The sequence below is a fragment of the Cervus elaphus genome, chromosome 13, assembly GCF_910594005.1.
Source record: "Cervus elaphus chromosome 13, mCerEla1.1, whole genome shotgun sequence".
Taxonomy (NCBI): Eukaryota; Metazoa; Chordata; class Mammalia; order Artiodactyla; family Cervidae; genus Cervus; species Cervus elaphus.
In genome coordinates this window covers 59,654,709-59,679,014 of record NC_057827.1, presented here as the reverse complement: position 1 = coordinate 59,679,014, position 24,306 = coordinate 59,654,709, and the positions used below count along the sequence as shown (strand labels likewise).

Below are 24,306 nucleotides of genomic sequence, written 5' to 3'. Positions count from 1 at the left end.
GATCTTACCTTGGTTTTAATGTTTTAATGTACTGACCTCCTAGCCAGCCAAGTAGCTAGAAGCTGTTGGAGACAAGCTGCTTTATTGTTTGCTTTTGGTTTGGTTTCCAAGTTTGTGGGTGTGTGTGGAGGGGAGTCATCCCCATCCCACTAACGCTCAGCCTTTCCCGGCCCCTGTGCCCAGAAATACAGGGAGGTCTTACCTCCTGAGAAGCCGGTGCCCTGACTGGAGATGGAGGTAGACAAAGTAGTAATAACAAGCTAGTGGTGCAATTCAGCAATCCGCAGAGAGATTCAGAATGCATTTGGTTTCCCCATGAATGATTTTTTCTGCCTTCACTTGATCTCCAGGATCATCCTGACAAACAGCACACCCAGCTTCCAGAGCTTTTCAGAAAACCGAACATGCCAGGAACCCACTTTTTGGGTGTACAGAGAAGGCCGGCAGCCCCCTGAGACTGAGGACTTAGCAAAGCCGAGGCAGGGGGGCTGGGTGGGAGCTGGGCAGGGCTGGAGTCTGGCAGCCAGAGGAGGTCGGGAGTGTGTGCCTGACTGTGGCCCATCCACGTGACGGCGGTGGCAGAAGCCCCTCTGTTAGGCATGAGAGGCTCCAGTAGAGGGGTCCCTGTGTGACAGTGAGCCCCTCTTTAATCCCTACCCCTCCTCAGCGACTCCTCCACGCCCCCCCACCCTGTCCCCATAGGATTATTTGCAGACTTCAGATGTGATGTATGCAAAGCCTTCAGCAGTGTGGGCCTCAGGCTAAGAGCTGAAGGGCTGGCGTCATCCTCCGATGATCAATCACTAAACCAGTACCTTGTATGGAGGGGCGTCGTCACTGCCCACGGAAAGTGTTCATAGTTGATTGAGTGCAAATTCGAGTCACAAAACAGCATCCCGATGTCAAGTGCTGTGTGTGTGCGCGTCACAAGCCCAAGTGCGGGCTGAGGAGGTGGGATTGAGTCAGAGCCTGCCTGGGTCTCGTTTTCACTTTTCTTTGATCTTCAGGCTTTGCCGTTATCAGGCCGGTCCTTACGGGAATGCTATTGACAATAGTTAATGACTGTGCCCTCGTTCCCGGGGCACGTGTGAGCGTGTGTGTCTGCACGCCCACGGGTGACTTCAGGGTGTGGGCTGCTGGATGAGGCGGGCAGGGGTGCTGAGGGGCCCCGTGGAGCAGGCAGTGCTGACGTGGGCTCCTCCTCCATCCCCAGACGACAGGATCTGCTCTCCGCCCTTCATGGAGCTCACGAGCCTGTGCGGGGACGACACCATGCGACTCCTGGAGGAGAACGGCCTGGCCTTCCCGTTCAGTGAGCACCCGAACCCCTGGGGGTGGAGGGAGGCCTCAGCCATCCGGGGAGGGCACAGCCCCGGTCCCTGGGTCCCTGGGTGGTAAGGGCCTGGCCTGATGGTGACCATCTGGCGCCCCTGAGGGCAGATGCTGGCCCTGGTGAAGTCAGCCTGTCTCCCCCAGCTCCCCATGACCCCCCTCCCCACCCCAGGGGCCGCAGGAGGTTTTGAGAGTTTCTCTCCGTATCTGCCAGGCTGGGCTTTGTAGGTGAGTAACCTTGCTAACTCCTGTTTTTCTCTCCCCCACCCACAGTTTGCAAAACCAGAGTGGCTCATGGCACCAACTCTCACGAGGTGAGTGGAGGAGTTGATGACTTGACAGCCCTGTCCCCCTCCAGCCCCCCCGCTTCCCTGCCCCTGCCTTCCCACCTCCACCGCCATCCTTTCAGCTCACAGTGTCTCTCTGGGAGCTTGACAGCCCTGCTGCTGGGTCCCACCGCACCTGCTGGTGGCTTGGTACCCCATCTCCACCTGCACCTTGGGCCTCTCCTCTGCCCAAGGCTGGGATGGGCGTGCCTGTCCCCTTTGAGCCCATGCGAGCCACACCACCATCTGACCTTCCTCTGGCCCGTCAGCGTCGGTCACTTCCTGCTCTGGGCCGGGCACAGGCCTGGCCGCCCTCCTGCAAAGATCCCGTCACTGCCCACAAGTCTGCAGGTCCTGCTGAATCGGGGAAGGGGGTGGGAGGAGGAAGGGGCACCCTTCTCTGTGTGTGCACTGCTGTGCACGTGATCCCCCCCCACCTCGTGTTCATTCTTGTACTCAGCCAGTGACCGTTCACCTTGGGTGCTGAGGGAAGGATGCCTGAGATGAGAGCGCTGCCCCAGTGGGGAAGACAGGGTCCCAGAGGCAGAGAGCGCCAGCAGGCGTGTTGTGGGAGGCCAGGCGGAAGAGGCCTTCTGGGGGCAAGAGGAGCCGGTGGCCAGGCAGGGGCTCAGCTGGGTCTGTCACCATCTTGGGGAATCACGTCTGGGACGTTGCCTCCAGGGGCACAGCCCAGCCTGGTGACCCCCTCATGAGCTGCGTGGGAGGACACCCTGGGTGTTAGAGGTTTGACCCTCCTGGAAAGCCCTGTGGGCAAGCCTGTCCTGGGCAGCCCCACCATCAGAAGTGCTCCCCCACGACCTCATGACTAAACGTGGCCAAGCCCAGCAGCGGCACCCTGTAGATTTAGGTAGTGTCTTTGTCCCTGGTGCGTACCTATGGGGAAATGTCTCTAAACAGATGATGTGTCCGCGTGGTGTGGAATATGTTGTGATGAAGCTGAGGGGTCCCACTGCTTGCGGGCGGGAAGGTGGGGGCAGGAAATCCCGGCCTGCGGCGGAGGTCAGCTGTCTCCTGAGGTCTGGAGCCCTCGTGGAGCCTCCCCGTCTGGGTCTGCCTGGGCTCCATGCCTGGGGTGTGCTCCTGGGCCAGACCCGGGGGTGGGGGGACCGGAAGGCTTCAGAGCAGCCAGACCACGGCCCTGGAACTCACGGTCCCCTCACCAGCACCGGACCCCCGACCTTCCACCTGACCCATTACACCACCGAACCGTTCCTCTGCTGGTCAGCGCCTTGGGGTTTTTCAGGACAGAAGGGCGACTGCAGTCAGGAGTGTGAGTAGACCATTCAGACGCAGAGCAGGTCAGCCTGCTGGGAGGGAGCTGCTTCTGCTGTGGACACATCAGCTTTAGAGTCACTCCTGCCTGGGACCAGATCTGGCTGTGTGCGCTGCCCGCTGCGTGACTGTGGGCAGGTGACCCAGCCTCTCTGAGTTTCTGTCCCACACTTGTCACTGGCGGTATGACGGCTGATGTGGAGGGTGAGGGAGGTGCCCGTACTGCTGTGCTGCTGTGGGCTCTGGGCCAGGGAACATTTGATACGTTGTAGTGGCTTCCCCGGTGGCTCAGTAGTAAAGAATCCGCCTGCCATGCAGGAGACATGAGTTCCATCCCTGCTTAGGGAAGATCTCCTGGAGGAGGAAATGGCAGCCCACTCCAGTACTCTTGCCTGAAAAAATCCCATGGACAGAGGAGCCTGGCAGGCTACAGTCCAAGAGTCACACATGACTGAAGCGACTGAAGAGGTGTAGCCAGTTGCCCTGCAGCGTGCTGGGTCATTGCAGAAGGGGCAAGGGTTCTGGGTTGAGGTGACCTGCTTCCTCCGGGAGAGTCTTGACTCCTTGGGGTCAGCTTGACTTAAGGTGTTTCACCCCTCAGTCCAGCTCTCCGGACTTTGGCTCGTAGATGTACACATGTGTGCCATGGCCCCTCTTCCCCTTCCTCATCCCTGGGGCTCCCCAACCTACTGTGTGCTGTTTCTGGGAGGGGTTGCTCTGGTGGGCATCAAGAACAGAGCTCCAAGATTGGGGTCTGGAGTGTCGCAGGTTCCCGGGGGGGCTTCTGTGCTCCAGGCCACCTGCCTTCTGGGAGGCTGATTGCATCAGAGGAGTGCCTCCTCTGGTGGGGTGCCCTCCATGGCATGAGCCCAGGGGGGCCAGGCTCCATCCCACCTCAGGGGTGCCTGGGGATGTTGAGTGCAGTGAGGACGGAGGACACCTCTGTGTACATGGTTAGCTTTACGCAGGAAAGGGGGCTTTCTGATTGGGGTCCTCACCCGGACCCCAGCCTGCTGAGCCTTGCTTCTGATTCCTCAGTCCCTAGCTCAGTCACCCAAAATCAGGACTTGTTTGTTTTTATTTTATGTTTATGATTTGATTTCTTGTTTTGGTGTAAGCACTTGAGTTTGTTCCACAGTGAAATACCACCCCTCCTTAAAAAAAAATTGAGCCAAAAGCACAGAGGACCCCCCAAAGCTACCCCATGAGGCTGATGCTGTTTTATAGCTGATGAAAATGGAGTTTAAACAGGGCTTATGCAGCAAGTGCCAGGGGTGGGACTTGAACTCATGTCTGGCTCTGTTACTTTAATCGGCAGGTTAAGGAGCTATTCACTGTGGTATGTACGTGCGCACGCGTGCACACACACACACATGCACACACACGCACACTTGTTTCCCTATGGTATATACATACACATTTGTTTCACATTTGTGGTATACACACACATGCACATTTTGTTTCCCCATGTGGCCTGGGTCTCTACCTCTGCCCCACCCAGCTGGGCCCCAGATACATTGGGGTGGTGCTCTGTGATGGTTCGTTGAGAGACGACAGCTAGTGTGGGCAGCCAGCTGTCCAGCCCTGTTATCCCCTCCCTGTGCAGGAGCCCTGGGCAGCTGATGGCTCCTTGCTGTGGCCCTGAGGACTGGAAGGAACATTCATCAGGGCCCCAGCACTGGCTGCTGGCTCTGGTGGGCCCTGGGCAGACCCAGCCTCAGCCAACGCGGGGAGGTTTTTTCCAGTCGCCCCCCCCACCCCGCCCCGCTTCCCGCCTTGACTTCTGTCCCCTGCCAGGTCCTCCTTTTGGAGGCCTTTGTCCCCAGAGGAGTCAGGACCCAGGAGTGGAATGTTCCCATTCCGTAAGCACTCGTGTGTAAAGTGTATAACGTGGCGGGGCTGGGGGCTGCTGGACCCCATCCCTTTCTGGGCTCTGTCACTTGCCAGCAGCCTCTAAGTGCCTCAGGGCCTCAGTTTGCTCATCTGTAAAAGGGGCATGATGTCCGTGCCCAGCTCGGGTCAGGGTGTGAGAATGACACCAGGTGACTCAGGTGAAGTGGTCACACCAGGGCCAGGCGTGTCATGAGTTCTCAAGAGGCAGCCGTTGTCATTGTACAGGCTTTGAACGCAAGGCCTCCCAATTCCTGATCCCTTGTCCTCCACTTCTTGCCCCCACCCCCTTGGTGCCCCACCTCCCACCGCCAAAGTCCTTGTAGAGGAACCTCTACAAAGAGGTCCTAAGGGGTGAGTAGTACACAACCCCAGGGGGGCCCGTTCCATGGGTACACTGTGAGTAGTGAGACTGTGCAGTGCGCAACCAGCTCAACCCTACATGGCAGGCCTGACAGTGCAGGATTTCCAAACCCCCTGCAGCAGCAGTGGATGGATACCCAGGTGTTCTGCTCGAGGCCCACCCCACTCACTCTGGCTTGAGACTCTTCCTGGGGAGGCCTCGTGCCACCGGGCCAGGGATGGCCCTTGGTGGCGGTGCTCGGGACAGTGATAAGGCTGAGGAGGTGGTAAGACGCTGACCAAGCCCTTGGCCCCCTGTCTCCCCAGATGGCCATCGTGTTCAACCAGGAGGGCCTGAGCGCCATCCAGCCGCCCTGCGTGGTCCAGAATTTCATCAACCACAACGCTGTCCTGTACAAGGTGTTTGTGGTTGGCGAGTCCTACACTGTGGTCCAGAGGCCCTCGCTGAAGAACTTCTCCGCGGGCACGTCAGGTAAGTGGGCCTCACACTGTCACGGATGCCCACGCTCAGGGGCGTGGCTAGGACACGGCACCGGCCGCCTGTCCTTCGGCACTGACCCTGGTCACCCCAGGTTGTTTCTGGAGGGAGGAGAGGTGATCTGAAGGTTGGCAGAGTTGTGTCCAGTAGGTGAAGAGGTCTTGGAGCTTGAGTGGGAAACCCCTGTCCCAACCAGGTCCGCCGCAAGGGCTCCGTGCATCTCAGCTACCATAAACTCCGGGAAGAACTTGAAAGCTTTCTGCACCCAGGCTGCTTCCCGGGGCCCGTTGTGATAAGGAGGCTTACCAAGAACATGCTGGACTGGGTGATGGGCTTTTCACGGAAGCCAGGAAGGGAGGGGCCCCTGGTATTTTGAGGGCCAGAGCGCTGGCTGCTTTATCGTGGCTCCTTTTTCCAACTGGGAAACACTGAGTCAGCTGCTTCCTCTGCAGCCCCTGAGGTGGACGCGAGCTCTGTTAGGAGTTACGCTCAGGGCACAGGACTTGCCAGCTGTGGGGCCCCAGGTGGGTCAGGAGTGGACTCAGGGGTGAGGACCATGTCGGTGAGCATGTTCTGGACCAGTGAATGATGGCCCTAAGGGTCCCTCAGCTGTCGCACGGTGGTGGCATTTGCGGGGAGCTGCCCCATCTGAGGGTGTCCTCCCGGGAGGCTGAGGGGCTCCAGGCCCTCAGCTTTTCTTCAGCTGCTCTCCAGCTCCCGGTGACCCTTGGCTATCGCAAAAACTGACACTTAAGACAAGGGTTTGGTGTTATCGGGGCTGCTCAAAAGATTGCTTTAGTGGTTCTGGAGGCTTCTTCAAGGTCAGTTCCAGGAGTCTTTGGGACAGGGGCAGTGTCTCTGGAATACGCATGGTGTCCCCTCAGCTGGAGGACGTGGGTCGCCCCGGACTGGCTTGGTCTCACTCGCAGTGCGTTTCTCTCTGCACGGGAAACCCGCCGTCAGCAGACGCAGTGCCGGGCCGCTGAGCAGACAGACGTGTCCACCTAAAATCCCGGGACTGCCTGTCACCGTCCGCTCCTCGTGGCTGCAAGTCACTCCTCTTGGACCAAGTCCAGCTGTTCCCGTCCTCTCTCAGCCATTCTTCCCGTTAACACAGCCCAGAGAGCAGACACTTTGGAAACGTGTGTCTCTCTCCCCTGACCTTCTGAGTGCCGGGCGGCCCACCCTCCTGGGCGGGACTGGTCCACACACCACTCCCTGCCGCCACCCACTGGGGTGATGGAGTGACTGGCGGTGGGGGACCAATGTCGGGAAGGGTCTTTTTGTATGTGACTGTATGTTAGCAAGAAACATTCTTAGCAGTTGTGGGCAGGGTAAGGCCAGTATTTTTTAATCCTCTCTATATTGTTTCCTGGTATTTAAGAATATGTTTAAATCTACAGCAAATGTATTAAGGGAAGAAAAAGTATACCTTATATAGTCATTTTCCTTTTTTCTTGTTTTACCCTAAATCACTCCATCTCTTAAAGAAACATACCACCTGGTTCCCTTCCTTTCCACACAACAATTGTCCCACCCTTTCCCCTGGTTGCAAAGGGCTGGCTAGTTTCCATCTGGGAACCACCAGTGGCAGGGCGTGGGCTCCATGTCCCGTCTCAGGACAAGGGCTCCACATCTGTGTCTTCTTGTGGCCATTCTGGTTGCGAGTTTACTGTAATATGCAGGCTGCTTGCTCAGTCGTGTCCGACTCTTTGTGACCCTATGGGTTGTAGCCAGGCTCCTCTGTCCAAGGGATTTCCCAGGCAAGAATATTGGAGTGGGTTGCCATTTCCCTGTCCAGGGATCTTCCTGACCCAGGGATCAAACCTGCATCTCCTGTGACTTCTGCATTGCAGGTTGGTTCTTTACCACTGAGCCCCCGGGAAAGCCCAAATGTGTTGACCGGGACGGAGCAGATCAGTGGACAAACGCAGGGCTGACGGAGGAGTGTTTATTATGCTCAGGGAAGCTGAGTGACTTTCCATGTGTCCATCCCTCCTTCCCCAAAGCTGTTTCCGTGGCCACTGTCTTCAGGGCATCAGGCCGTCGGCTGGCCTGGGTTTTGTCCTTTTCACACGTGTGTTCTCTTAACAGATGAAAAGCACAGCGTGACAGTGGCCCTTTAAACTGGACCAGTTGAGCAGGGGGCTTTGGGCCTCTGGCTGTTTCAGCCTCCTCCCATCTCTCTGGTCCCTGCAGTCCTGCATGGCAAGCCCTCCAGGCTCCCCTGTCCACGCAGGGAGGTGGGGGGTCCTTGAGTGGGATTCTTTGGACCTGTGGTGATTATGAGGACCCACCTCCCCCTCCACAGCTGCTGTGTTCTTTTGGTTTTCCGGTGTCCTTTTGGTTTGCACCAGTTAGCACCTCTGAAGTCAGGGGTGTCTTAATAGCCAACGTCTCGCGGTTGCCTTGGCTGGAACCGAAGTTACGTTTTTATGGAGAGGGTTGAGGCTGGCCTGTGCCAACCCCTGGCCCCGCCCCCCTCCCCCTCCCCCTCCCCTCAATACAGTGGGAGAAATATTTCCATTTCTTTTCCCCTGCAGACACAGCGCCTTTGTTGTCTCTGCATCCTGGGCCTTTTTTCCCTTAGGGGTATGTACATAAAGAAATGATACCAATGACGACATAGGGCAGGGGTCAACAGGCTTTTTTGCTGGAAAAGTCCAGAATAAGTATTTCTAGCTCCGTCATAATTAACGTTGCCTAAGAGCCCCTGCAGACAACATGTAAGTGAATGGGCGGGGCCGCGTTCCAATAAACCTCTATTTACAGTCGCAGATGGCGGGGCCAGATCTGGTGATCTTGCATCACTGAGAGCCCTGTGGGTGTAACAGAGGCCTTATTTCCCTTGAACTTGCCACGTGCCCAGCCCTGTGCCAGGGCTAGGATCCAGAGGGCACTGGATAGTCAGCCAGGTGTCCTGCCCTCGTATGCTCAGATTCTAGTGGGAGAAACTGCACAGGGAAGTCATGAAAGGATGAACTGTGCACAGATGAGGGGCCCCAGAGGAAGCGGGGGGTCCTGGGACACCGCTGGGTGAGGGGACCACTCGAACAGGGCAGCTGGGGCCAGAGGTCTGGGAGGAGACACGGACCACTGTCTGTAGCGCCGTGACATGCTGCCCACCCCCTCCCCCAAGAAGACATGTGAAGATGAAGCAAATGAAGCTAAGAAGGTGTGGCCGCAGTTCACAGCTGCACTACAGAGTCACGGGGATATTTGGGGGCTAAACGTGTGCCCTGCTCTTCCTCTTTTGAACCTGTTTTCCTCATCTGTAAATTGGGCACAAACACACCCATATTCCTCTTTTTTATTGTCTCCCGTCTCCTGTGGGCATTCATGGTGGTTCTTCACTGGGCTCCATGTGTCTTGTGGGACTAGCCCGGGAATAGAGAAGGGACGAGCTCCCCCCGTCTAGGGTGCTCCTGTGATCAAGGTACAAGGGCCCTGCCAGGTTTATCAGCAGGGGATCTTGAAGCTGCCCAAGAAGCTGGTGCCAGGGGATGCTCCAATCCTGCCTGACCTGTCTTGGCTTCCACAACCTTCCTGGATCACCAATTGGCTGAAAGCTGCTCCCTCTCCATCTGGGCCTGCTCAAGCTGCACGTGGGGAGGGTTCTGAGCGAAGGGCAGCTCCCATCGCCCTGCTGAACAGTCCTCTGGCTAGAGCCCCCAGGTCAGAGTTAGCCAGGAGGAGAAACAAGTCGCCTTTGAAATGGGCCACACTTTGGATCTTGCCCCAAGAAGCTGCCGGGTGACATGGTCTGTCCAGTTCAGTGGGCGCTGGGTACACCCCTCTGAGCACCCAGTTCTTTCCCTTCCTTGCATAGCTAAGCATCCACATTGTTCTCTGTGGCTTCTCAGCCTCCCTGAACTTGGCTGTGTCCACTTGCCCTGGGTGGCCTTTCTCTCCCCAGGCCTACTCTGCCACATGGGCCATTGCCCTTGGGTCCCACTGGTTGGGTGGGAGGTGCCCTGAGCTCAGCGGGGCCAGGCTGGGCTACAGGATGAGAACGTGGGCAGTGCCTGCAGAGTCTGGAAGGCCCACCCCAGCTGCTCAAGCCCTGCTCTGACCTCTGGCCCACGGGGCTTGCTACCCCCGAAGGCTCAGTCTTCTTGCTTGTCGGCGCGCAAGAGTAGAGGTCAGTGGGGCTGCTTGGCACAAGTCCCGCAGGGTGTTTATTTTCCCCAGGCTCCTCCCCAGGACCGTCTCTCGTGCCCCCCGTCTGGACTGGCTCTGGTCGGAGCGGTAGGAGGACTGTCGGGCACACCGGGGCGGCAAGGGGCCTGCGTGCCCCGCTAGCGGGAAAGACGCCAGGTACATCTCAGCGCCTGCCTGCTTGGCCTCCGCCCGAATCACTTCCTCATGCATGATTGTTGCGGCGCTGTAACCCTGGAGCTGCCGGGGGGGGTGGGGAACATTGGCAATCAGAGCAGGTGCCCCCGTGGTTCAGCCCCCGGCACACAGCGGTGCCCGGCGGGGCCCTTCCTGTCCTGAGTTTCAGGGCTGAGCAATGTGTCCTGGGGGACGGGAGCCACAACACCTCACCCAGAAGGACTAAAGCAGAGGCTGCCGGGCCACGTGGGGGCTCGTGACCTGTGTCCTTCTCGGGGTGAGGGGGGGTGGGGTCCTAGTGTGATGAGGGTCTTTACCAGATCTCTCAATCCTGAGGCTCCTGGTTTTGTGATCCATGCATTTGCATACTTCCAAGTACTGGAGAGCATGTTTCTGACCAACGGACGTGCCTTTCCTCTGCAGGGCATGAATGAACAAACCGACTGCTCATCACTCTAATAATCTTGGGATTGAGATTATTAATCTGCCTCTCCATGGGACTGAGGGGGCCTGGGGGCAGTGGGAGCTGGGAGAGATGGTGTGGGAAGATGTGGAGGGTACTTCAGGCGGCTGTGCCCATTTCCAAAGCCAGACAGAAATTATTCTCTATGCTTTCTTGGATGGATCCTACAAAAGCCCATGTTCTGATTTCCTATTTTTTTTCCCCTAAATAACTGGGAAACAGCAGAACCCTTTGTGTTTTAAACATTCACGTGCCCCGTGGCAGCCTAAATGTGCCTGAAAAGGCATTCCATGGGCAGAACCAGGAGGGGTTGGGGATGCGGGATGAAGTGGCATCAGTTGACCTCTTTCCTCTGGGCCTTTGATGTTCCCATATGCAGCATTTCCCCTTTCTCACTCAGCCCCGCTTTCTGGTGCCACGTTCATTAGACACGCTGGACACACTTTGGGGAAGGGGCCTAGGTATCGGGTAAACCAGGTATGAGATGAGAGTGGAGGGGAGGTAGGCTCGTCAAGCCATTCATGTTTATATGGGAAGAAAAATTGAAACAGGAGCCCCGACTCAGCGTGTGTCCCTCCATGGTGTCGTGTCTCTCTGGGGTGGGAGGGAGCCCAGGTGGCTGCTGCCGGACCCTGAGCCCTGTGGCCGGGTGGTGCTGCCCCCTGGTGTCTGGTGGTGGAATCGCCGTCTCTGCCTGGAGCTTCTAACTCTGGCTCCTTCCCGTCTTTGCTTTTCAGACCGCGAGTCCATCTTCTTCAACAGCCACAACGTGTCGAAGCCAGAGTCCTCGTCGGTCCTGACCGCGGTATGTCCCTCCCGCCGAGCCTGGGGGTGGGGTGACGTTGGCTCCCCAGCAGGGCAGGGTGGCAGGACCTTCCCCGCCAGGCCGGGGACCCCAGGGAGGGGTTCCAGAGACCGCCTCTTCCTTGCTCGCTTTGCGCCTCCATGGCAACGGCCATCACAGCCAGGCCCGTTCACCATTTGGTTACTCAGGTGGATGGTTGTCTAACTTCTCCCACGTGAGGAAATCCCCCAGTTGTGAGGAATTTGAAGACCTGCTTTCTAAGCTGCCTTTTCCTGGTTTACTAAAAAAAGGAGGCAAGAAACAGCACCACCTCAGTTTTCCTTTTTTCTTTCCTTGTCCATGGGAGTCCAGTAAGCGTTTGTGGAGCTCCTGCTGTGTACTTCTGCGGCTGCTGGGGTGGCTCACGGTGGGGAGTGGGCTCGGGGCTGCTGTTCAGTCAGTGGGCATCAGGCTCCATCCTTCGGCCCGAAACAGCCTTGCAGGGGTGGACAGACGTCCCTGCTTTCCCGAGGGGAGAGCTGTGCTCAACCAGGTTAAATAACTTGTCTAAACCCACAGGGCTCTCACGCAGGGACAGAGATGAGAGCTGACCCCAGATTAGTCTGATTCCAAAGCTGGGTCTTGCAGGAATTTAGGGTTTCTTACCTCCCTGGCACTCGCCGAGCAGTTAGAAATCAGTGCTGTGGCACGCCCTGCTGTTCCGCCGTGTCTCCAGAGCCCGTGGCCTCTGTTGCCCCTGCCTCTGAACCGAGCCTTCTGCCAGGTCTCCAGCTCCCGTATGCCAGAGCCCTCCTGGCCGTTCTGGGAGGGTTCAGCCATGTCCCCTCTGCAGCGGACCCCCACCTCCGGGCTTCATTCCCCTCCGTTCCAGGCTAGGGCCTGTGCTTGCCCACGACCCGCTGTCTCCCGACCCAGGCCGCCGGTCCCATTTCTCGTTTGTTCCTGGTTCCTTTGAGGAGCCGGCCATTTGCCGAGGGTTCAACGGAGCCCAGGCACGGCAGGGACCTGGAGTGAGCACCAGCCTCCCTCGGGATGTTGACAGACATAACCCGGGAACAAGTTCTGTGGTCAGGGACGCTTGGAGAACAACCAGATTCTAAAGAGAACTCCTCGGCACCTGGCCATGCACATTGTAAGACTGAGATAGGTGTTCTGTGCTAGGGAATGTTCTGGTCTCATGAAGGCTCAGAAATCTCAGAGCGTCCCTGCGAGGCTCCCAGACCTTATTTGGCGAGTGACTCTCGGAGGGGGTCCGCATTCCATGACCTTAAGGAGAAGGTGTCCCTGCCGCCCCCCCCCGGCACAGTGTGGCTCTTGTCACCACTGGGCTGTTAACAGAGGCCAGAGGGTCACCGTGAGGGCTGGAAGCAAAGTCACCTTCCCGGTTTATCACCTGCCTGTGACTCAGCCCATGTCTCCATCTGCTACATGGGAAAGGTCAGCCTGCAGACATCGCAAGACTGTCTCTCCACCGCCCAGCCCTGCCCTTCCCCTCAGCTCATGACTGCTGTGCGGGGGTCCTCCAGGGCTGGTAACACATAAACAAGGAACGGGAAAGGCAGTCGGCCGTCCCCTTTCCATTCGGGATGTCAGGCCCTCCTGCACAGCCACGTCCGTTCCCAGGTGCAGGTGTCCAGACGAGCCTTTAGCATCCTCCCACCCATGGGGTCCCTCCAGTCCCCATCGTGGCCTCGTGCAGGTGCAGGGAGCCCTGCCTCCCTCCCTGGTCGGATGCCCCCGAGAGTGGACGCCGCTCCCAGCTGACTGGCAGGCCCCCACACCAGGACCGGGTATTAGTTGAGTGCGACACTGAACGAGACGGCCCGGAATCAGAAGCTCCACAGCCTTCCAGCTGTGTGGCGAGTCGAGTCGTCCCTCTGAGCCTCAGTGTCCCCACCCTGCCCCTCGAATGGTCCTGGGACTCCGGGGGTCCCTAGATGAAGCGCCCACAACCGTGTCAGGCGCTCAGTAGGTGCTCGGTCTGTCAGTGACGGAGGGGCCCGGGGGTTCACCTCAGCACCTCCATCGCCACCTCTTTGCAGACAGGCAGAGGGCTGCAGAAGGATGTCTGAGGTCCCTTCGCTGAGCTGAGAAAGCGCTTTTATAAACAGCGGGTCACGAGGCTTTGTGACAGAGCAGCAGCCATGGGTCCCCTTGCCGCCGGGCCGGCGCCGCGGGCCTGACTCAGGAGCTTTGTGGATCCTCGCCACAGTCCCTTGGTGGCAGTGTTTTTAGTATTCCGTTTCCCGACGCGAGAAAGCAGGGCCCGGCGGGGCCCATTACAGCTCATGGCACACGGCGGAGACTGGGCAGTGCCGGGCGTCCCCCGGGGCTGCGGGACCAGTGGCCGAGCTGCTGAGGCCGCACCGCTGGGTGTGAGTGGGAGGCGGGCACGGGGTGGGCTCAGCAGGTGCCAAGTGGACAAGTACCCATCCCAGCCAGGCTGACGCTGCCCCCCAGACAGTGGCTCCCCAGGGTGGGACGCCGAGGCAGCGGGGCCATGGGCAGGGGGGCCCTGCCTGCAGAGCATCACGGTGCCCAGGGGTGGGCTCCCTGCTCTGTGCGTGTCTGGAAGCTCCCCATCGGCCACTCGGCTTCCTGTGCCGGGGGTGAGAGCCACGTGTCCTGCGGGTGCTGCCCGGGCTCTGTCCCAGCCCGGCTGACCCAGCCTCACTTCTTTTTTCTAAATCCAGGTGAAAGTCACATAACATACAATTGTTTGTGGGTTTTTTTAAAATATTTACTTGGCTGCATCAGATCTTCATTGCAGGATGTGGAATCTAGTTCCCTGACAAGGGATCACCCCTGGGCCCCCTGAAATTGGGAGCATGGAGTCTTAACCACTGGACCGCCAGGAAAGTTTTCTCTGATTAGTTATTTTAGCATGAACAATTCAGTGGTATTAAGTACATTCACAGTGTTGTACAACCACCACCTCTGTCTTGTTCCAGAGAACATTTTCATTTTGGGCATTTTCATCACCCGAAAGAGAATCCTGTACCCACTAAGCAGTCCTCCTCACTGCCCACTCCTGGCCCCTGACAACTACTAATCTGCTTTTCATCTCTATGGATTTACCTCTTCTGGACTTTTCATTTTAAGGGAATCATGCAGTAGGTGACCTACTGCGTCCAGCTTTTTTCACCTGGCCTAATATTTTCAAGGTTCATCCACACTGTAGCAAAGGGTGGCAGAACAGTATTCCATTGTCTGGGTAACCCATTCCGTTTATCCAGTCATCTGTTGATAGTCATTGGGGTTGTTGCTGCCTTTTGCCTGTTGTGAATAATGCAGCTCTGAACATTGGCATACAAGTTACACATCTGGGGTAGAACTGCTGGGCCACGTGATAATTCTCCATTTAACTTTTTGACCCAACTTCTTTTTTTTATTTCTGCTGGATCAGCCCCTGTGCTTCCCCTTTGACCCCATCCCAGCAACCTTAGGAGTCTGGTATCTACTGAGCACCACGCGTGAGCCCTATTCTGGCTGACTTAGGGGTGACACGCTGCCATCTGTGCCCTAAAATGCAGGTGGGGCAGCTCCTGCAGCCAGACCTGTGCTGTCCCCACTGCTTAAATGACCTTGTGACTCCTCCCAGCTGTCTGGGGTAGAGGCCTCGATGGCCCAGATTGGCAGATGAGCAGACCGAGGTGCAGAGAAGCCAAGTACTTCTCTCTAAGACTGCAGAACTAGGAAGTCATGGTCCGGATTCAAATCCAGAGCCGTCTGCTCCAGTCCTTCCCAGGGTGATGTGCTGCTTCCTTCCAGGGGCCAAGCTTGAGCCTATGAAGACTTGCCTGTCCCAGGCCAGCTGTGATTAGAGCAGAACATGAGTGGCGTCACGGTGGTGTCCCGGGGCCAGCTCCCCGGCCCTGTGGAAGCATCGCCAAAAGCTGAGCTCAGACCCAGCAGCTGGGCAGGAGTGGCCGAGTAGACTCTGGGGAAGCTTACTGAGCATGGGGAGTTAGGGTGGAAACACCAAGGTTAGCAACTTGTCTGGAAGGGGAGAATGACAAGGAGCCCTGTGTCCAAACCTCCCCCCACCCAGTACGAGCCAGTAAATGAAGGCTGGTCCACAGAACCTACCGCCTCACAGCCTTGAGGCTCTGACAATGATGGGCCAGTGCGGTGATGCTGACAAAAACTCCCCCTGCTGCCCACATCCTCCCCGACTTTTCCAGCCGCTCCCAACTCTGTTCTGTGGGTGGTTGCCTTGCACTTTTGCTTCCACCGTGCTCTCACCTGGGTCCCTTGGCCCAGCCACTCCAGTCTTCCCCTCTTCAGGGTGCAGCTCTTAGGTGCCCTGATCCCCATGGGGTCACAGCAGATTCTCCTCCTTCCTTCCTGCTAAGAACCTTGTCTTTTACAGGCTCAGTGTGTGTGCGCTAAGTCACTTCAGTCGTGTCTGACTCTTTGTGACCCCATGGACCGTAGCCCACCAGGCTCCTCTGTCCATGGGGATTCTCCAGGCAAGCATACTGGAGTGGGTTGCCATGCCCTCCTCCAGGGGATCTTCCCAACCCTGGGATCAAACACATGTCTCTCATGTCTCCTGCATTGGCAGGTGGGTTCTTTACCACTAGTGCCACCTGGGAAGCCCATGGCTTTTGCAGGCTAAATAAGTGAAGTCGCTCAGTCATGTCCAACTCTTTGCGACCCCATGGACTGTAGCCCACCAGGCTCCTCAGTCCATGGGATTTTCCATGGGCTAAATACCTGGGTCCAAATGCAACCCTAAGCTGTGTGGCTATGAATCAGCCCTGACCTTGAGCGTCAGCGCCTCTTCTGTGTAAAATGCTGGTAATGACGCTCACCTCCCCGCTGGGCATGAGGACTAGAGGTCACAGATGCCATGCCTGCCCAGCCCGTGGCAGGACTTGGAAATGGCCATCCTCGGGCTGATCCTAGAGGGTCTGTCCTGCCTATTGCCTGGAGGTAAGAGCCGGCCTCGTGGCGCCGCAGTGGGGGTCTCTATGGTTTAGTATCGCGTCTCCCTGCCCGAGGTCTGACTCCCGTGTGTCTGTGTGTCGGCAGCTGGACAAGATTGAGGGCGTGTTCGAGCGGCCGAGTGACGAGGTCATCCGGGAGCTGTCCCGGGCCCTGCGGCAGGCACTGGGCGTGTCTCTCTTCGGGATCGACATCATCATCAACAACCAGACGGGGCAGCATGCTGTCATCGACATCAACGCCTTCCCCGGTGAGCCGCAGGGCCGGGGGCTGCCTTCACCTGCCTGGAGGCTGGTGGCCGTGGGTGGGTGACGGGGCAGGAGAGCCGGCCTGACCACTCCATCCCTCACTGTCTGGGGCCTGGGGTCAGAGCAGCGCCCGCTAAGCCTTTGCCCACCTGCCAGCAGATATTCAGGGCTCACAGTGGGCCCGCTCCTGAATGTGTGTCCTTTACCCCGCTTCTCCTGACCCAAAGAGTCGGATACGACTGAGCGACTGAACTCTCCTGACCCTGTGCCATCAGCAGTAGCCTTTCTTGGCCAAATCTCAGCTGACCTCTCAGGCCCTTGTAGATTTACTTAAAGAGCTGAGAGGATTCTGGAGGGAATACAAAGCCCAGTTTCCACGAAAGGAGGGAGGGAGAAACTGTCCCAGGTCACACTGCAGGGTGGTGGCAAGGCCTTGCTCCTTCTCCGCCCTGAGCCACTGTGTGGGGGACACACTCAGATCTGGCCGGCTGGGGGGCCTGCTCCATGCTGTCTGCTGCAGCCCTAAGGCGGGAAGCACGTGCCAGGCCCTCTGGGCCTGCTGGCATGACCAGGCTCTGCCCAGCACCCCTCAGATCCCCACTCAGCGATGGCTCCGTAGGAGACATCACAGAGACCCCTCAGCGGGACTGTTAGCCACAGTGATGACTGTGGGGTGGGGGGCAGTCCTGGGCTGGGCTCCTTCACTGAGACGTGTGCTGAGGCTGGGTGGCTCCCTGTCCTTACAGCAGGTCAGGGACAGAGTGACACTTGGCACCCCCTCAGCCTGGAGCAGCTTGGGCAGGTACTTCTCAGCGGTCGTCCCTGTCTCGAGACCTCGGCTCTCACCTGTGTCAAGCACCCGCCCTGGAGGTAGAGCAGCAGCCCTGCTCAGTGGCCAAGAAGACAGGAAGCCATTCCTGCGCGTGAGAGCCTGGCTTGCCGGAGGAGAATGCTCCCCTGGGTTTGCAGGGGCCAAGAGCCCCTGTGCGTGGGGAGTGCTCACGGGCCACTAGGTTGGGTGCTTGATGTGTGTCCCCTGCATGGAGGGCACGCGGGTCGGGCCCAGCCAGCCCCGCTGTTCACAGCCAGGGAAGCCCAGGCTTGGAGGAGGCCCCTGGCTCCCTCAGCCACGCGGTTTATCCAGGGCCCGCTGCGTGTCCCAGCTGCTGCAGACACTGGGGTGGCGTGCGCACAGCGGCTGGGGTCCTGCCCTCGGAGGACAGGGGCTCCTCTGGGAAGCAGGCATGGGGGCAGGGCCTGGCAGGGAGGGAGGGAGCCACGCAAGGGCCTGCAGAGGGGCCCTGTGGCCCGAGGCTTCCTGTGCAGTGGGGAGGCCAGAGGCCAGAGGGGAGCCCAGCACATGGCCATTCTCTCTGAGCAAGATGGGGCGGCCATCTGAGGGCTGTGCTTGTGATCAGAAGTTGAGACCCTGTGGGACAGTGGCCTGTTTCTCGGTAGTCACCCTCGGCGCAGCCTGGAGGGAGAGGTAGGTTTCTGATGGATGCGGGTGAGGGAATGAGAGAGCATGAGGGAATTGGGGCTGCGTCAGGGCAACAGTTACAACAAATCGGAGGATCTAAACCAGGGAGGAGAGGGAGGGGATGAAGGCAAGAAGGTCGCCGGGTTAACAGACTTGGGGGCAGGGCAAGGCAGCACCGGGCTGTTGGGGTGGAGGTTCTAGAAGGAGGGAGAGAGAAGAACTCACAAACCACTGAGCTGTGGGTCGTGCCGCGTCCTGAGTCTGTCCACCCCGCCGGGACCTGTGCGACTCGGGCCGGGCGTCCCGGGTGTTCAGAGGAGGGACAGTGACAGTGAACTAGCATGGACAGAGGAAGCCATGAGCCCGCCCCCCCCCCCGCCCCCCAACGGGCCAGGCCTGAGTGACAAGGCTGAGCCCCCCAGAGACTGTGTAAGGGCGCCTGGCCCACACGGAGGAAGGCTCCGGGGAGGGCGTGCAGCCCAGGGCCCCAGGGAGGCAGTGTCCAGGAGACGGCCGCCTGGGGCCCGGCTCTCTACCGGCTTGATTTATGAGCCTGGATCTAGGGTGCCCGTTGGTCTGGAGCCCTTCACCCTGTGCCTCGGATCGTGGGTGTCCGGCAGCGCCCCCGCCAGCCAGCCCGCATGCTGGGCAGTCGTGCCCAGCCAGCCCGCATGCTGGGCAGTCGTGCCCAGCCTGCCTGGGGACCTTTGTCCCCAGCACCTCATCTCATCCTCACAGCCACACAACGTGCAAAGGACTGTTGGGATCTCCATTTACTGACATGCATGGAGCCAGGGGGCTGGGCGCCACATCCAAGGTCACGTCCCCGTAGCAGGGCTGGGTCTGGGGGCCTGACCTGAGGCTTCGTGCTTTCTCCGCTTGAGTCGTGGGTGCAAATCCCGACTCTGTCCCCTGACAAGACGAACCTCCTGCCCAGGCAACCTCAGTGTTCGCTTGTGTGCAGTGGGAAGAACACTCCCCTCCTCGCAGGGGAGATGATGTGTGCACAGCACTCTTCATGCCTCAGCCCACCCTCCCCAGGCTGCATGGGGCTGTGCGCCAGGCCTCGTCTGGGGACGGCAGAGCCATTGCTGAGGGATCAGCTGATATTCCCTGGCGACCTGTCAGCGGGTCTCAGCTCTCCTCCCTGCTTGCATCCCGACCCTGGAAACGCAGCAGCATACCTGCTGATGGCCCCCGCGGGGCTACGGGCTACCCTGCCGATCACCCCAGCCCCAGGGCCGAGGAAGCCGCCAGGGCTAGGGTGGAGCGCCCAGCACCACGTGTGTTCACGGCACAAACGGCACCAAAGGGCCTGTCAGATCCCAGCGCTGCGTGTTGTCCTCACCTATTGTTGTTCAGTCAGTCGCTCAGTCGTGTCCGACTCTTTGTGACCCCATGGACTGCAGCATGCCAGTCTTCCCTGTCCATCACCAACTCCCGGAGCTTGCTCAAACTCACATCCATCAAGTCGGTGATGTCATCCAACCATCTCATCCTCTGTCACCCCCTTCTCCTCCCACCTTCAGTCTTTCCTAGCATCAGGGTCTTTTCCAATGAGTTGGCTCTTCCCATCAGGTGGCAAAGTACTGGAGCTTCAGCTTCAGCATCAGTCCCTCCGTTGAATATCCCCGTCTGTAGAATGGGGCCAACCCTCAGGCCCCGCTCCCCAGGACATACCCTTCCCAGGATGCCACGAGGGAGGATTGTGAAGCACGTAGCCAGGGGCAGCACTCAGCCTGGATGGACCCCAGCCGTGGACACTGTCATCCCACTCACCCTCCAGTGGGCACGTATCCACCTGCTGATGGCTCTTGGGTGTTTGGGGCTGGTTACTTAACTCTGTGCCTCCATTTCCTCATCTGTAAAATGGGGACAGAGGGTTGTGATGATTAAGTGAGACCATGTCGAGCAGAGCAAGTATGGTGCATGCCAGCTATCTTGCCCACTCTTGTTTTTACTCTGGGCACCTCTGCTTGTCCCTCTCAGCCTTGGGCTCCCTCAAAACCACAAAAACAGCAAACCGTTGTTTGCTGAACACAAAGAACGTGGACAGGGAGGCATTCCCATCCGACCGGCCCCTGGGCAGCCTTTTCTGTATGCGATAGTGCACCTGCCCGTGTCTGAACCTTCATTCCCCCCGCTGCTTGTTCGGATGGCTGTGAAGACCATCCCAGAGGCCGTGCGAGGGAGGGGTCAGTCCTTCTCAGCACCAGGCCTGGTGTCAGCGATGGGGTCACATCCAGGGGGTGGTCCCTGCAGCCCCTCCCGATGCAGGCACACCGTCCCTTTTGGGGACATGCTTCCTGTCGTGATCATTGTTCTTGCAGCTGTGTGCCCAGTTCGCATCCCTGCGAATTGATTCAGGCAGGCAGGGGGTGGGGCACCCACCCCTTGTTGAATTTCTTTTGAAGCCGTTTTCAAAAGTCAGCAAAATCCTCGCCCTAGATCTGAAACTTGCTCTGTGGGAGGCTCTGAGGACTGTTTGCTGACAATCACAATCGAGTCTGTGATGGGAAACGCAGGCCCCTGGCGGTTTCTGTTCAGGAGACCCAGGCCCGCGTGTGAGGGAGGCGGTGTCCGTGCGATGGCCTTGTCCGGGCTGCCCAATCTCTGTCCCTCGGCTTTGCAGGTCAGGATGCAGCCCTGGGGACCTCCTTGCAGGTGCTTGGGGGAGGGGAAGTGGAACAGACTCAGTTCCAGGAGCAGATGCTGTTGATCAGGCCTCACTCATGTTCCAGCCCCTCCTGGCCCTGCCCGCAGGAGCCCCCAAACCCGAATCTTCCACTTACACACGAGGAAGCTGGGGCCAGGCCACGTGGAGATGAGAGGTGTTTGATTCAGACCTGGAGGAGTGGGCCTTCGGTCCCGCCCCCTGAGCCACATCCCCACATAAGGGCATCAAACCACAGTGCTCCGCCACGCAGTCGTGTCTGACTCTTTTGCAACCCCCTGGACTGTAGCCCACCAGGGTCCTCTGTCCACGGGATTTCCCAGGCAACAATACCGGAACGGGTTGCCATTTCCTTCTCCAGGGGATCTTCCCAACCCAGGGATCGAACTCACGTGTCTTGTGTCTCCTGCATTGGCACTTGGATTCTTGACCGCATGTGCCATCTGGGAAGCCCACCAAACCACGTGGAGGGTCATCAAATGAGCTGAAGCTTTGCCCGAGAGGGACAGGGTGCAGGGCCCTTTCTCATCATCCTCCTGTCTCTAGATGCTCATACCCCAGGGGTGCAGCCAGAATTCAAGGACTGGCCCTTGGGGCCACACACACTTGGTGTCTGGGCTGTGTGTGCTCCACCAGCTGCCCCTGAGCGCCCCACTCACCCACCCACCCGGCTAAGCCTGCCGTCTGTCTCTCCCATCTGCAGGCTACGAGGGTGTGAGTGAGTTCTTCACCGACCTCCTGAACCACATCGCCAGTGTGCTGCAGGGCCAGAGCGCGGGCGCGGCGGGCACGGGGGACGTGGCCCCACTGAGGCACAGCAGGCTCCTGGCGGAGCAGGCGGGCGGCCTGGCGGCCGAGCGGACGTGCAGCTCCAGCCCCGGCTGCTGCAGCAGCATGATGGGCCAGGAGCCGCCCTGGACGCCCGAGGCTGACGTGGGCGCCGGCAGCACCGCCAAGCTGCCGCACCAGAGACTCGGCTGTACCGCCGCCGTGTCGCCCAGCTTCCAGCAGCACTGCGTGGCCTCGCTGGCCACTAAGGCCTCCTCCCAGTAGCCTCGGAGCCCGGGACCCAGAGAGACGGCGTGGGCCGCAGAGCGCGGCCGCTGGGCGAGCAGCTCCCAACGACGGTGACGCTACTACTAAGGATTCCCAACGATCTGATTCTTCTTCTACTTCTTTTTTTTCCTTAATTTTTAACCTGATTTTCTGATGTCATGATCTAAATGAGGGGTGGGGGTGGGGATGGAAAGGAACCCCAAGTAGTCCAGCCTCGCGGCAAAGGGATGATCCCGCCTGGTTCCTGCTGTGCAGATGTCTTCACCGAGTTTACACACGCTTGTGTTTTCAACACTAGGTCTGAATGTGAGGTGGGGCTTGCGTGCGTGCGTGTGTGTGTGTGTGTGTGTGTGTGTGTGTGTGTGTGTGTGTGTGTGTGTGTGTGTGAGTGCCTGGGTACGCCCACATCTGTCCTTCTCAATGGCTGCTGTGGGCTGGTCCTTGGGGACCCTGGAGCAGGCTGTCCCGGGTCAGGCCGTCGGTGGCTGAGCAGAGCGAGTAAACGTTTCGCCGTCTCTTCCCGCCCGGCCCCTACACCCCGGCCCGGCCCATTTCTCTTACCGATGGCCTCAAGCCCCACCAGGTGTGCAGCTGCCCCTCCCAAAAGCGTGACCCCAAGGAAACCAGAGGCCTCAGCTTCCCTTTCCTTGGGGAAGTCCATGCAGCAGGTCTGAGCTGTGATCCACCTGCTGCCACTCGTGAAAGCCAAGGAGGAGGACGCTTCTCCGGGAAGGCCACAGCCCCAGGCTGGCTGCCTCTCTCCATGTCCCACTCCCCGGAGTCCACTGGGCCCGTCAACACATGTCCTGTGCGGCCGTGCGAAGGGTCCGCCCTTCCCTAACCAGGGGCCGCTGCTCCCCGGACCTGGGAGGAGGCTGCCCGGCCGAGAGCCTCTGGGCTGATCCTGCCTGTGCCAAGGATTTGTGCTGTGACTTTGGGCAAATCATTCCAAGAGTTGCTGGGCACTCACGACCAGAGAACTCAAGGGCAGGCTCAACGCCCTACCCCTGCGACGCAGCCTGTCCTTCTGTGAAGTCCACCCAGATGAGCCTCCCCTTGGCACCCAGGCGATCGGCGGGGGTCCTCTTCCCAGGCCGGACGAGGCTGCCAGTTGTTCCACGCCTGCCCGGAAGGCCTGATCCATACCCCTCCCGTGTTCACTGCCCACCCCCAGCACTGAGCCAGCCAGGGGCGAGCAGGCTGCAGCCCCAGAGGTGAGAAAACGTTCCCTGCTTCTCCCGTCCGAGCCCCCAGCCCCTGATGGCAGCAGACCAGCCGACCACCGGCTAATCAGTCCAGTTCCACAGTCCAGGTGGGCAGGCAGCCCCCTTGGCAGAGAAGGGGACCAGTGAGGGGCTTGATCAGTCCTCTGTCAGTATGCCCACCCGGTGGGAAACAGCAGACCCCCTGAAGCATGAGCGTGTGTCTTCAGATATCAGGCAGTCAGAGGGAGGGGAACAGGCCTCTGGGCCGTCGTGCGAGGTCCAGGGAGGGTGCCACGAAAGAAGCTGCTGAGCCGGGCGTTTGGAGGCACCTTCAGGCCTGGTCAGCAGGGACACAGGGGTCGCCTGCCTCTAGGAGAGGAAGGGCTGGGGTGAGGGGTGCTGCCCTCCGAACTGGCCGGCTTGTCCTAGAAACCAAGGGCCCGCCGACAACCGTGTTTACACGACTTGAGTGTTGAACCCCGATTATAATGTCTGTACGTCACCTTTCCTCGTCTGACCCCCGAGCTCCAGGGGAAGCAGGAAAGCGTGGCCGGCCTCTTGCACTGCTTTGTCTCCAAAATAAACTACTGAAATCAAACTGCATTTCACACGTGTTTACAAAACGTTGCTGAACGTTTCTGTCCTCCTGCCGTCTTTTAATAAAACAGCTTTACCTTCTGGAATAAAATTCCAGTCCTGATCGCCTTAGGACAGATCAGGAGTGCAGGGTGACTCCCGCGCCTGGTGGGGCCCCTGGTCATGTCATGTCCAGATTAATTGCTGCCTCCCCCACGGAGTCTCACATGTTAGCATCCAGGGCCCAGATATTGAGGAACTTTCCCAGTGACGTGGCGCTTTCCACCAGCCTCGATGCGGGTGGCCAGCAGGGTGACTGCCTCTCCCAGGAGTGGAAACCAAGGATGAGGGTCGGCTTCATAACAGCCCAGGAACTACAGAGCAGTGGGGAAGGGACCGGTCCACTCGAGAGCGTGTGTGGGCCTCTCCCCAGCTGGTGAACCCCATCTAACAAAGAGTAGCTGACGCTGCAGGGGTGAAGGAAGCTGTGTCAGGTAGACAAGGCTGTGGGCAGCATGAGGCATCACCAAGCGACTCCCCCTTCAGTGTTACTGGGCGCACTGACCGGGTCCCAGGACACAAGCCAGGAAGTTGGTCTCCCCCTAGGCCTCAGTGTCCCTGGCCTTGGGGCCTCCTGCCAGGGGAAGACAGACCTGCCTGGAATGCTCTCTGCCTTTGCAGCCTTTTCTTCACTAGGGCTTGGTGCTGCCACCTCTGATCAGTCTCAGAACCTTCGAGGGCCCATAGGGAGGGACTGCTCTGGTGAGCTGCTGGTAAACTGGGGGTCGGGGGCAGGGGTGTTGGGACTCCTTCCCCAGCTTCTGTTTGCTAG

General features: G+C 58.9%; 1 protein-coding gene across 4 annotated transcripts in view; it reads left to right on the top strand.

Annotated features, from left to right (window-relative positions):
- The window catches only part of ITPK1 (inositol-tetrakisphosphate 1-kinase), a 157,071-nt gene extending 133,570 nt beyond the window's left edge, over positions 1–23,501 (top strand). For all 4 annotated transcript variants that reach the window (XM_043921471.1, XM_043921470.1, XM_043921469.1 and 1 more), the window contains 6 exons: positions 1,214–1,312; positions 1,606–1,646; positions 5,511–5,676; positions 11,218–11,285; positions 16,323–16,485; positions 21,341–23,501. In XM_043921471.1, coding sequence (XP_043777406.1) covers positions 1,214–1,312; positions 1,606–1,646; positions 5,511–5,676; positions 11,218–11,285; positions 16,323–16,485; positions 21,341–21,690 — 887 coding nt within the window. In that variant the 3' untranslated portion in view covers positions 21,691–23,501. The remainder of the gene's footprint in view (positions 1–1,213; positions 1,313–1,605; positions 1,647–5,510; positions 5,677–11,217; positions 11,286–16,322; positions 16,486–21,340) is intronic.
- The last annotated feature ends 805 nt before the right edge of the window (positions 23,502–24,306 follow it).